Source organism: Myotis daubentonii, chromosome 4 (genome assembly GCF_963259705.1).
Source record: "Myotis daubentonii chromosome 4, mMyoDau2.1, whole genome shotgun sequence".
Taxonomy (NCBI): Eukaryota; Metazoa; Chordata; class Mammalia; order Chiroptera; family Vespertilionidae; genus Myotis; species Myotis daubentonii.
In genome coordinates this window covers 36,561,205-36,572,922 of record NC_081843.1, presented here as the reverse complement: position 1 = coordinate 36,572,922, position 11,718 = coordinate 36,561,205, and the positions used below count along the sequence as shown (strand labels likewise).

The 11,718-nt window shown below is 46.2% G+C and overlaps 1 protein-coding gene and 1 long non-coding RNA gene across 2 annotated transcripts; one reads left to right on the top strand and one right to left on the bottom strand.

The window, feature by feature from the left end:
* Positions 1 to 1,492: 1,492 nt before the first annotated feature.
* LOC132232307 (zinc-alpha-2-glycoprotein-like) lies at positions 1,493 to 8,317 on the top strand. Its single transcript, XM_059691790.1, has 4 exons — positions 1,493 to 1,648; positions 4,583 to 4,840; positions 6,840 to 7,112; positions 7,744 to 8,317. The coding sequence occupies exons 1-4, from the start codon at positions 1,573 to 1,575 to the stop codon at positions 8,028 to 8,030; spliced, it is 894 nt and encodes a 297-aa protein (XP_059547773.1). The 5' UTR covers positions 1,493 to 1,572; the 3' UTR covers positions 8,031 to 8,317.
* On the bottom strand, positions 3,802 to 4,391 carry LOC132232314 (uncharacterized). The gene is made up of 2 exons (XR_009452401.1): positions 4,077 to 4,391; positions 3,802 to 3,912 (listed from the first exon to the last, which is right to left on the bottom strand). It is a non-coding gene; the product is annotated as an uncharacterized LOC132232314 (long non-coding RNA).
* Positions 8,318 to 11,718: the final 3,401 nt, after the last annotated feature.

The window sequence follows — 11,718 nt, the reverse complement described above, 5'->3', positions numbered from 1 at the left end:
TTGAAAGGAATAAATAAATAAATTCTAAGAATTAAGAAAATATGAAATTTGTCTCAGCGAATGAGGAGATGGCACAAAAGACTAAGTACTGGTGATCTAGGGGTAGGGTATGCAGAGAATATAGGCTGTAAAGGAAAAGACACAATAATAAAATGTGCCTCATTCGCTGGAAGACATTGGGTGTTCTTTGGGTGGGGGTCGTCTAGAATCTGACTCCAACCTCCCTTTTGAATATCTCACTCCTTCTGCCATAGCCTCGCTCTCCTTCCTGAACTCCATTTCCACCAAATGGCTTCAGTGACTCTCAGATAGACCTGGCCATCCCTTTTGGTCCCTGCTCACTTATCGATTGATCTATTTTTGTGTTTATTTGTTGTCTTCTTTCTGCCAGGAACGGGGCTTAGTACTGGGGACAGAGAAATGAACAGAACACACATCCCTGTCCTTGTAAAATTTGCCCCCTGCTGCCAACAGAGATTCTTTCCCTGTTGGGCATTTCCCTCGTCCACACGTCTCTCGGGAAGCCTTTCCCAATGCCGTTCCACACTTAACTTCCTCCTCTGAGGAAGCTCTTGTCGCCCATCCTTAGTAGCGATTGTATAAGATTTGCAGGAATGTCTGGTCACACTTGGCTATGAGACTTTTCAGACTTTTGTAATTAAGTTATGAAAACTTATTTTTTGTTTTTAGCTTTAAATCATTAGGCACTATTCATTTTTTGTCTGTTTCATCTTTAAAACTAGAAAAGCCAAAAGATCCTCTCTGCACTATCATAGCTATCACCTGATTTTCAGACTGTGCTTTGAGTCAATACTTTCTGCTTTTGAGTTAATTACACTTTTTTTAAAGCTTCCCAGCCCTATGGACTCAATCATCACACCTTGCCTTTGCATTTCTCAAGCTGTTTGGCATCTAATATTTTGCCTTCACTAAGCATTTTATTCCGGTTGACCGTAAGAGGTGACTCAGTTGGCTGTTTGACCCTCCACTCCTTGTAATAGCCTGTAGGACCCTGCCTTTTACCCCAATTTGGCCCCATAACCAAGCCTGGTTCCCCTTCCTCCATTTCCCTGAGTGACTGTTGCTTAAAAAGAATCCTTTTCCAATTTCGGTAACAGTCACATCATTAGTTACTGAAACAGATTCCGATTCTGACTTTAAGCAGAAAATGCATTTATTTACCAGTGAGCTCTTGAAATCAATGGAGAAACTCAGACTTAGGCAGGAGAAGCACAAACCAAATAACACCATGGGACTAGTCCTGTAATCACATGCTGCTGCCAAGAGGGCCACGGTGTGGACCCATGTCAAAGTCCCAGTCCCAGATCGCCCGGCTCAGCTCCACATGGGCAGACTGTCTGTATTCACTGAGGAAAACACACCCAGCCTGGCCTGTGCATCCTGCTTCCTCACAGTCAGCTGAGGAGCCCAGCCTGGCACGCTCATTGGCCTGTGCATTTACCTCACCTGGGCAGGGCTCCAAGCCAAGCTGTTCCCAAAACTATATCCAGCTGTCTCTCCAGGTAGTCTGCACCAGGACCTGGGAAGTCCAGTACCTTCCACTCAGACACGATGAGCACAATGGTGTCTCTCTTGCTGTCCCTACTGCTTGTTGTGGGTTCTGCAGTCGCCCAGGACACTCAAAACAGTGAGTTGGGAACCAGGGGCTGGGTATGGAGAAGAATGCAGGGGAGGGAATGTGTGAGACAGATGGGCTGGGAGAGGGCCCCAGATAAAGCCCGGATTCCCAGTGTACAGTAGGAATGGGTGTTTGAGGCTGTCAGCTACCTCAGCTCACACACTTCCAGAAGCATTTAGGGAGCCTCTGGACTCATGCTAAGTAAGGCCTTAAATAATTAGAATCTAAAATTCTTAGTAGGCAAATGAACAAAACTGAGACCCAGACAAGTGAAGTGACCTGTCCTGGGTCATACAGCCAGGACAGAGCAGGGACCACACCGGTGCAACTTTTTGTTCCTCCCTCCTTCCAATGGAGAAAGATAACAACTCCAAAGAGCACTTGTAAAGGCATATTGACTGGAGGATACTTCTGGAAACAAGCCCATTCCTTCCCCGCATAGTTAGACACTTGGACAGTGGGCCTGGAAGGCTGGTGACCAGGAAAGAAGCCAGCTGGAGGTTGGGCAGAGTCCATTTTAGGACAGAGTCCTGAGGCTTTTTTTCAGGATGAAGAAATGGGAGCTAAACTGTGGAAGTTAGAATTTTTACATTTACAAACTGTCAGAATATGTGTTTTATAACTATTGATTATATTTACCTTGTTAATAACATCCTACATCAAAATCCAGTTTAGATTTAGTGTTCTCCAGAGAAACAGAATGAATGCCATGTACATGCACAGAAAGAAACATTTATTTTAAGGATATGGCCCACACCATGGCGGGGGCTGAGAAGTCCAAAATGGGCAGGGTTGGTCCGCACACTGGAGACCCTGAGAAGAGATGATGTTGCAGTCTTGGGTCCAGAGGCAATCTGGAGGCAGAGTGCCTTCTTCCTTTGGAGACCTCAGCCTCTTCCCCTGTGGCCTTCAGCTGATTGGAGGAGGCCCACCCACATTATGTGCAGTAACCTTTACTCAGCATCTACTGAGTAAAATGGCAATCACATTTAGAAACTAATTAGTGAGAATAACTCACAAATGTTTCCCCACTCACACTTTTTATCTCTTCTTTTCTTCTTTCCCCTTGTTACTTTTTACATTTGAATTTTTCTCATTCTTCATCTCCTTTTACCCCTAATTTTAACAAGCTTTCCATGTTTTCTTACCTAACCTACGCTCTTTGTTCCCCCTGGATACTTTTCCTTATTTTGAAACTCTTTCAGCATGCCCACTGCTTTTCACATTTCCTATACCAAAAGCATCTTTTCAATGTTTTCTAAGTTTAAGTTTGTGAAAAGGAGAGTTGAGGCTCAGTTTTGGTATCACTGAGCCTAGTTCATGTCCTGTATGTCCTACAACTGTCCCTTCTTTCCCATCCATCCCCTTCCCTTCACCTTCCTGTTAGTCATATCTGTTTCTTCATAACCTCCTCCACCCTTCCTTACCTTATCCTTTTCCTTACCCCAACTTTAAAAAAAGAAAATAATAACTTAAGTACTGGAACTAGAAATCTGGAATATGACCTCTAACATTAGTAACACCCATCTATATATGTAAAAGCCTAAGCGACCGTCCAACTGATAGCTATGATGTGCAATGACCACCAGGGGGCAGATGCTCTTACCAGTAGCTATGACACACACTGACCACCAGGGGCAGGCACTCAACACAGGAGCTACCAAGCTGTGGTGACTTGGCAGCTGTGGTTCTTGGGTGATGCACCCGGAACCAGAGAGGAGGGAGCCCAATTCCAGGATGCGTCACCCGAGAACTGCCCACTTGCAATCTGGGACCCCTTGGGAGGATGTCAGAGATCCGATTTCAGTCTGATCCCTGCAGGCCAGGTGGAGGGACCCCACAGGTGCATGAATCCGTGCACCAGGCCTCTAGTAAGAGTTATATTAGGAATCCATTTTGAAATTTATTATAAAAATATCCCAACCCTCTACCACTCCCTGACTCACAAAAAAACACAGGGACAGCCCTGGCATTTCTGAGTTCCATCCTGTTCTTAGCTTATGCTGATCCATTCTAGGTCATTTCCTGCGGTTACTAATTAATTCTTCTTCCTACACTTTCTAATTATAGTGTTTGTTAGGTTCAACTAGGTTATGCTCCAATAACAAAGACAGTTTTTAGTAGCATAACTCAGTAGATGTTTATTTTTTTGCTCCTGTAAACATGAAAACAGAACAGACGATATTCCTGTCTTCCATGGGGTGATTCAAGGATCCAGGTAGTTCCCATGTTGGGACTCTTCTATTTTATCCTGTGGTCTCCACAATCATCACCTAAATAAAAGAGAGACAGAGGGTTCAAATCAGCTCATGGGGCCTCCAACCAGAAGAAAGAAATCACTTCCACCCACATTTCCTTTTGACAGAGCTCAGTCATGGTCCCAATCTACACTAATAAAAGAGAAACATGCAAATTGGTGTCACTCCACTACACCTACCAGCCAATAGGATGAGTATGCAAGTTAACCCAACATAGATGGTGGTTAATTTGCATACGTAGGCGCGGAGCGAAGACTGAAGGCTCCGGCCGGACTGAAGATTGAAGAGGCTTGGCTTCTCCGCTGCAGCCGGACCAAAGGCCTGGGTCCCGGGTGCCAGAGGAAAACTGGTGCCGGCAGGCAGGTGAAGGAAGGCCTATTACGCGAATCTTCATGCAACTGGCTTCTAGTATACCTGCAAAAAGGCTAAGAAATACCATCTTTTGATGTGCCAAGAGAGAATACAATGTAGTAAAACACAAAACGGTCTCTGAAGTATCATCCCCAGAACAGAACTAAAGCCCATTCTTTCAAGTGAGCGTCCAATAGTGCATGGGTGGCAGCAGGTGGAGAGAGCTGAGGGGGGAGAAGCCCAGTGATCAGGTCTCCCTTCCTGGCCCTCTGCTGCCCACACTGGGACTCCCCTGCGTGAATCCCACAGCTCACTCTTTTCTCCCCTTTTGCAGGGCCTTATTCTCTGACCTACCACTCCAATGGGGTATCCAAGCCCAAGGAGGGCTTCCCCAGTTTTCAGGCAACTGGCTACCTCAACGACCAGGCCTTCTTCCACTACGATAGTGAAACTGAAAAAGCTGAACCCCTGGGCCCATGGAAGCAGGTGGAAGGAATGGAGGACTGGGAGGAACTAAGTAAATTTCAAAAGGCCAGGGGGGACTTCTTCCTGAAGAACCTGAAAGACATCATGGGCTACTACAAGGACACAGGTCAGTGGACTATGGACTGCTGGGGTGGAAGGTCTTAGTTCAAGAGGCAGTCCTGCAATTTTGAATGGAAAGGGGTCTGCAGGCTAGAAATGCTCCCCATGCCAAAGAAAAAGTCAGCAGCACACTGAGAGATTTACAGACATTTCTTCATCTCTCCCCGCCCCTACCCCCCCGCCTCCAACACATCACAGCTGCTTTTCCTCCTTCCCCATCACTCCCCCCATCCTCGCTCCCAGGCCTCAACTCTCACACCAAGTGCTGTCAGTGTCAGCCCTTGTGGGAACATCTGTCCTCTCAGCTCCACACCCCTACCCATCTGAGGTGGATCCCACTTTAGAAGGTATCAGACTCACCCCCACCCAGGGATGTTGGGTGGGGAGTGAGCTAACCTTGGGTCATTCTGATCAGGGTTCAGGTTCTAGCTCTGCCAGTCACTAGCTGTTTCACAGTGAACATGTTCTTAATTATCTGGTCTGGATCTGCCAAAACTGGAGCATTGAGTCCTGCCTCCAAGAGATTTTGTGAAAATGATCTAGGTAAATTCCATGAAAGCTAGGACATAGCCTGTCTTGATATCCCCAGGAGCCCCTTAACCTAAGACAGACAATGAAGATGCTGAGTGATTGGAAGAAAGTACCTAGTGCAAACCATGGCTCATACTAGCTGCTCAGAAAGGACTGAATTCAAAACCACAAACTGTTAGGGTTCCATAAAATCATAAAGACCCTCCTGTCCATAGGAGGAGACTGGTGGGAGGGGTCACCAGGTCTTATGGTGTGAGGAGTCATGCAAGGTGGAGCTCAGAGACTAGTTCTCCCATCTCCCAACCCAGCTTTCTTTCTCCCAAACCATGCTGCCTACTCCACAAGCCAGCCAACCACAGGCCTGATGAACTGGTGATTTTAAATTATTATAGGGCTGGTGTCAAAAGATGGGTTTCTGAGTATTAAAAAACAAACAAACAAGAAGCTACAAAAGAAGGCAAAAGTTACTAAATCTGAAGGATGTAGTTTGGAAGTCCTAGTGAGAAAACAGCCTGAACTGTGCTCAAAAATAGGAGTGGGTAAGGCACAGGTGCCTGGGAAAGAAACTAAAACAAAGTTTGATTGGCTGGAATGAAAAATGGATGTGAGCAATCATGATATGAAAATAGGTATTAGAAAATAATGAGGCCTGACATTTATTGAGCTCTATGTGCTGTGCTAGGCACATGTATTGACACATGCAATGATCAAGATAACCCTCTAATATAGTTCCATTGCCATCTTAGAAATGATAAAATTGAAGCAAAACAGGTTATTGGCTGAAATTTACACAACAAGTCAGGTGAGGGTGGACATGGGTCTGGGATTAGAGCCCAGATAGCTTGAGATCAGAGCCAGTGCCAATAGCACTAGTCAGTATTGGATAAACACCTACTTTTATAATAGAAATAAAGCGACTCTTCCCCCCTTTCCTAAGGCCAATTTCCAATTGGGAAGGGAAGCCATGTTAAAGATCTGTAATGAAAATATCAGACACCAGAATAGAGGGAAGAACTGATCAACTTCTGTGGACTCACCTGGAGACATCAAACTTCATGTAGATGGGAAAAGAGGATAGATTGCACAATCTATTTTTAACTACAAGTAATTTCTATTTAACTTGAAAATGAACTTCTGTGCCCCTGTCAGGTTCCTAAGACCTCACAGTATATTAAATGTTCATTCAAGAAGGTGCTTCATGGGACTAGAAGATCCATTCACAGCCCGCAGCAATCTGAAATTCCCTGATTGGGAAGAACGTATCTCATCTCAGATTGGCCTAAAACACCAAAGCATACTAAGCTTCCCTCTCTGCCTGCTCTATGTCTGGCTAATAACCCATCTGCCACAATAAAGGGGTTGCATCTTTAGATTTCAAAACCCTTTCTTCCTCATTGCAAACTGTGCAAGAGTAAGTTATTAAGACAGAGTTGATGCCAGGCTGACTGATTTCTGGGGGGTCGGGTTGCCTGCAGGGAATCACACCATGCAGGAAAAGTATGGCTGCAAACTTCAGAATAACAACTACTGTGGGGCATTCTGGACGGTTGCCTATGATGGACGGGACTACATCAAGTTCGACACAGAAATCCCAGCCTGGATCCCCCTGCAACCAGAAGCTGTGAACACTAAGGTGAAGTGGGAGACAGAAGGCTCTGTGCAGCGGGCCAAGGCCTCACTGGAAGAAGAGTGCACCGGGAAGCTGCAAAAGTACCTGCAATTCAGCAGGCCCTTCCTGGACCGTCAAGGTACCTACGGCCCCCATGTCCTCCTCCCCGCACTGAGCTGAGAAAAACCAAGGTGACTCCAGGCTGGGACCTCAGGGGAACATTTCAGGCAAATCCTGTAGTCATTTCTCTCTGTGATAGGCCTCCTGGCTTGGCTGTGGGGAGAAGGCAGGTGTGTAAAATGTCTGCCCAGGAAGGATGAAGATGAGTAACTGAGAGCAGGATTGATTGACACAAGCTGAGACTTTGGTTTAAGAATTAATCAGAAAGAAGTTCTTAAGCAGCAGACAGACCCGGGGAGACAGGAGCCACAAAGCCCACTGGAAGGTTTTTTTGGGGGGGGGTGGGAGGGCAGGGGAGAGAGAAACCAAAAACATAAACACACGGGGCATTCGCATTTCTTGCCACCAGAAGTCAATCCACAGTGGGTGGGCAGGTGGGTGCTGGGAGGCAAGGAAGTAGCCACAGACATTCCTTTATCCAACAGGGAAGCCTCATGGAAAGCCTCAGCTTCCCTGATCTTCTGGAAGTTTCCTGGGGAGGCAGGTAGAAAACGGAGAGCTCTGCTCATCCCTGACTCCAGGGGTGGGAGAGACGTGAACAGGGAAATGTCTTCTTCAGACCCTCAACTCTGTGCTGTGTCTCTCCACAGACCCTCCCTCTGTGTCAATCACCAGCCATGTGGACCCAGGAAACATCAGGACCCTCAAGTGCGTGGCCGACAACTTCTACCCAAAACCCATCAGTATGTACTGGACTCAGGCAGACAGTGTAGTGGAGACTGAGTCATGGGGAGAGGGTCCTCTCAGTGAAAATGGCACTTACCAGTCCTGGGTGGTGGTGAAAATCCCCTCTCTGTCCAGAGGCCCTTACTCCTGCCACGTGCAGCACAGCAGCCTGGCCCAGCCCCTCACTGTCACATGGAATAAGAGTCAGTAACCAGGGGCTAAGCATCTCGGGGTGCGGAGACTAGTAGGCACCCTTTCATCGGGACAAGAGAGATGAGCTCTGGAATGACTGTCATCGCCATCAGCAAGGCCCAAGAGGAACAGTGAAGGGGACGGAGAGGTGGTGAATTTGGAGACACAAAGCTTGAATGCTGAGCACTGAGCTGACTCACGGCTACACTCCCTCTCTGAACCCATTATCTATTCTGTGGAAACTAATCACACTAAACAACTAGCCTATAGGAAAAATAAATCTGATTATTGTATTGCTAAAATCTGTAGAGATGTCAGCAGAGATTATTATTCATCCTGCCCCCAAGCATTTGAATCATCTGAAATTCTTGGTATCCACTGGAAACAATATGTTCTGGCCATCTTTTTGTTTGTTTGTTTTGTTGATCCTCACCCCTGAGGATATTTTTTCCATTGACTTTTAGAGAAGGTGGGAGGGAGGGAGGGAGGGAGGGAGGGAGGGAGGGAGGGAGGGAGGGGAAGAGAGAGGGGGAAGCATCAATATGAGAGAGAGACATATGATTGGTTGCCTCCCACATGCCCCAACTATGCCAGGGATTGATCCTGCAACCCAGGCAGGTGCCTTTGACCAGGAGTCCAACGCGTGACCCTTCAATGCATGGGACAACACTCAACCACTGAGCTATACCAGCCAGGGCTGTACTGGCCAGCTTGACCTGGGGTCTCCACTGTAGCATGGCATGACCACCTTGTACCTTGAGTATTGTTCAGGTGCCCACTGCTGATGTCCCCTCCGGTCATGAGGTCATAGAACACTGCAAATTCTTTAATTCAATCTGAAACCTCTTCTGTACCTCAGTTTCCCCCACACTTACTTGCCACCTGTGAGACACTATCCTCCACTCCAGCCACTCTGCCTCTACTATACTATGTTGGCTTTAGGGCCATGTCACCAGAACCCAGATTCAGCTGCCTGCTACCACATAAGCCAAACTCCTGAGACAAATGCTGTTGAAATTGGAAAGTGATTTATTCAAGTGCTGGACACCTGAGAAGATGGGGGATTCTTGTTGCAAAGCCGATCTCAACATCTCAGTGCAGGCCGAAGTTTTTTTCTTTTTTTTTAATAAATCTTTATTGTTCATATTATTACAGTTGTGCCTCTTTTTCTCCCCATAGCTCCCCTCCACCCAGTTCCCATCCCACCCCCTGCCCTTACACACACACACCCGCACTGTCCTCGTCCATAGGTGTACAATTTTTGTTCAGTCTTTTCCCGCACCCCCCCACTCCCTTCCCCCTGAAAATTTTCAGTCCACTCCCTTTCTATGCCCCTTATTCTATTCTATTTACCAGTTTATTCTGTTCATCAGATTTTTTATTCACTTGATTTTTATTTTTATTTTTTAAAATATATTTTATTTATTTTTTACAGAGAGGAAGGGAGAGGGATAGAGAGTTAGAAACATCGATGAGAGAGAAACATCGATCAGCTGCCTCCTGCACACTCCCTACTGGGCATGTGCCTGCAACCAAGGTACATGCCCTTGACTGGAATCGAACCTGAGACCCCTGAGTCCACAGGCCAACGCTCTATCCACTGAGCCAAACCGGTTAGGGCTTCACTTGATTTTTAGATTCACTTGTTGATAGATATGTATTTGTTGTCACTTTGTTGTTCATAATTTTTATCTTTACCTTTTTCGTCTTCTTCCTCTTCTTAAAGAATATCCTTCAGCATTTCATATAATACTGGTTTGGTGGTGACGAACTCCTTTAGCTTTTTCTTATCTGTGAAGCTCTTTATCTGACCTTCAATTCTGAATGATAGCTTTGCTGAGTAGAGTAATCTTGGTTGTAGGTTCTTGCTATTCATCACTTTGAATATTTCTTGCCACTCCCTTCTGGCCTGCATGGTTTCTGTTGAGAAATCAGCTGAGAGTCATATGGGTACTCCCTTGTAGGTAACTAACTGTTTTTCTCTTGCTGCTTTTAAGATTCTCTCTTTGTCTTTTGCCCTTGGCATTTTAATTATGATGTGTCTTGGTATGGTCCTCTTTGGATTTCTTTTGTTTGGGATTCTCTGTGCTTCCTGGGCTTGTAAGTCTATTTCTTTCACCAGATAGGGGAAATTTTCTGTCATTATTTCATCAAATAGGTTTTCAATATTTTGCTCTCTCTCTTTTTCTGGCACCCCTATAATTCGGATGTTAGTACACTTGAAGTTGTCCCAGAGGCTCCTTGCACTATCTTCATATTTTTGGATTCTTTTTTCCTTTTTCTTTTCCGGTTGGGTGTTTTTTGCTTCGTATTTCAAATCTTTGACTTGATTTTTGAGATCCTCTAATCTGCTGTTGGATCTCTGTATATTATTCTTTATTTCAGTCAGTGTATGCTTAATTTCTAATTGGTCCTTTTTTCATATCCTTGAGGGTCTCACTAGATTTATCGGAGGTTTCTAGAAGATTCTTGAGTAACCTTATAACCGTGGTTTTGAACTCTATATCCAGTAGTTTGCTTTCCTCTATTTCTTTCATTTGTGACCTGTTTCTTTGTCTCCGCATTTTTTATGCTTCCCTGTGTTGATAGAGTGGCTTTGTGTGCTAGGTGTCCTATAGGGCCCAGTGGCTCAACCTCCCTAATTACCTGAGGTGGACACTCTTGGTGCACCCCTTTGTGGGCTGTGTGCACAGTCTTGTAGTTAAGCCTTGATTGCTGTTGGTATCACTGGGAGGAATTGACCTCCAGGTCAGTTGGCTATGAGGACCAGCTGTGTCTGCAGTGGGAGAACTTCTGTGCTGGAGATACCCTTATGGGGCAGTACTTGCTTCAGTGGGGCTTTGGCGCTCACTGAGTCTACCCCTTGAGTATGTCTCTTATGGATCTGAGGAGTTGTAATCTGGATGGTCTCACTGACCACTGGGTAGACTGGCTCTTGGATCTCCAAGGAGGTGCAAAGTCAGCCACTGCCTGAGGCCACCCAGCAGGAGCTACAGAGAGATCTGCAGATTCCTCCTATTTGTTTGGGGTTTGGAGATGCCCAGATGAGGAGCAGCTGTGAAGTAATACAGGCTGCTAACGAGCCTTAGGTCTTCTTTTGGTACCTCTGGGGTTCTCTGACCCAGCTACAGTTTGACAGGTTTTTAGGCAGGGAAAGGCCAGGCCATTCATATGCAAAAGTGCACAGCTTGGGTGGGGTTGTAAATTGGGTGGGGTGGGGTCTCAGGGAATCACCAGAGTGGAGCAAACCACAATGGCTGCCAGTCTGCTTTGCCTCAGAGAGGTACCAGGGTCTGTGTCCCATGGCCCCTTGCAGGAACAATGAATGCTGCAAGCACCTCTGTGAGAAAACCACCCTCGCATTCCGACCTGATGCCAGACAGTCCAGTTTCCATATGAGTCTGGGTCCCCAGAGACTCTCCTGGAACTGGAGTTCAGAGCAGTTGGGAGCCTGTATCTCCCTCCCGATTGAAAAAGACAACAGCATACCCAGCTGCCAGCCTCTTTTGCATGTGCCTCCATACCTCCACACTTCCACACCTCTGCACCTCCTACCGAACTCAATGCGCTTTTCTCTTTCCTTCTAGTTGTAGAATTTCTACTCAGCCAGCCTTCCTGTGGTTCTGGATGATGTTTGTTTTGTCTTTTAGTTGTAGCTTTAATGTGGTTGTGCACGGCAGCAAGTTCAGGTATTTACCTATGCCACC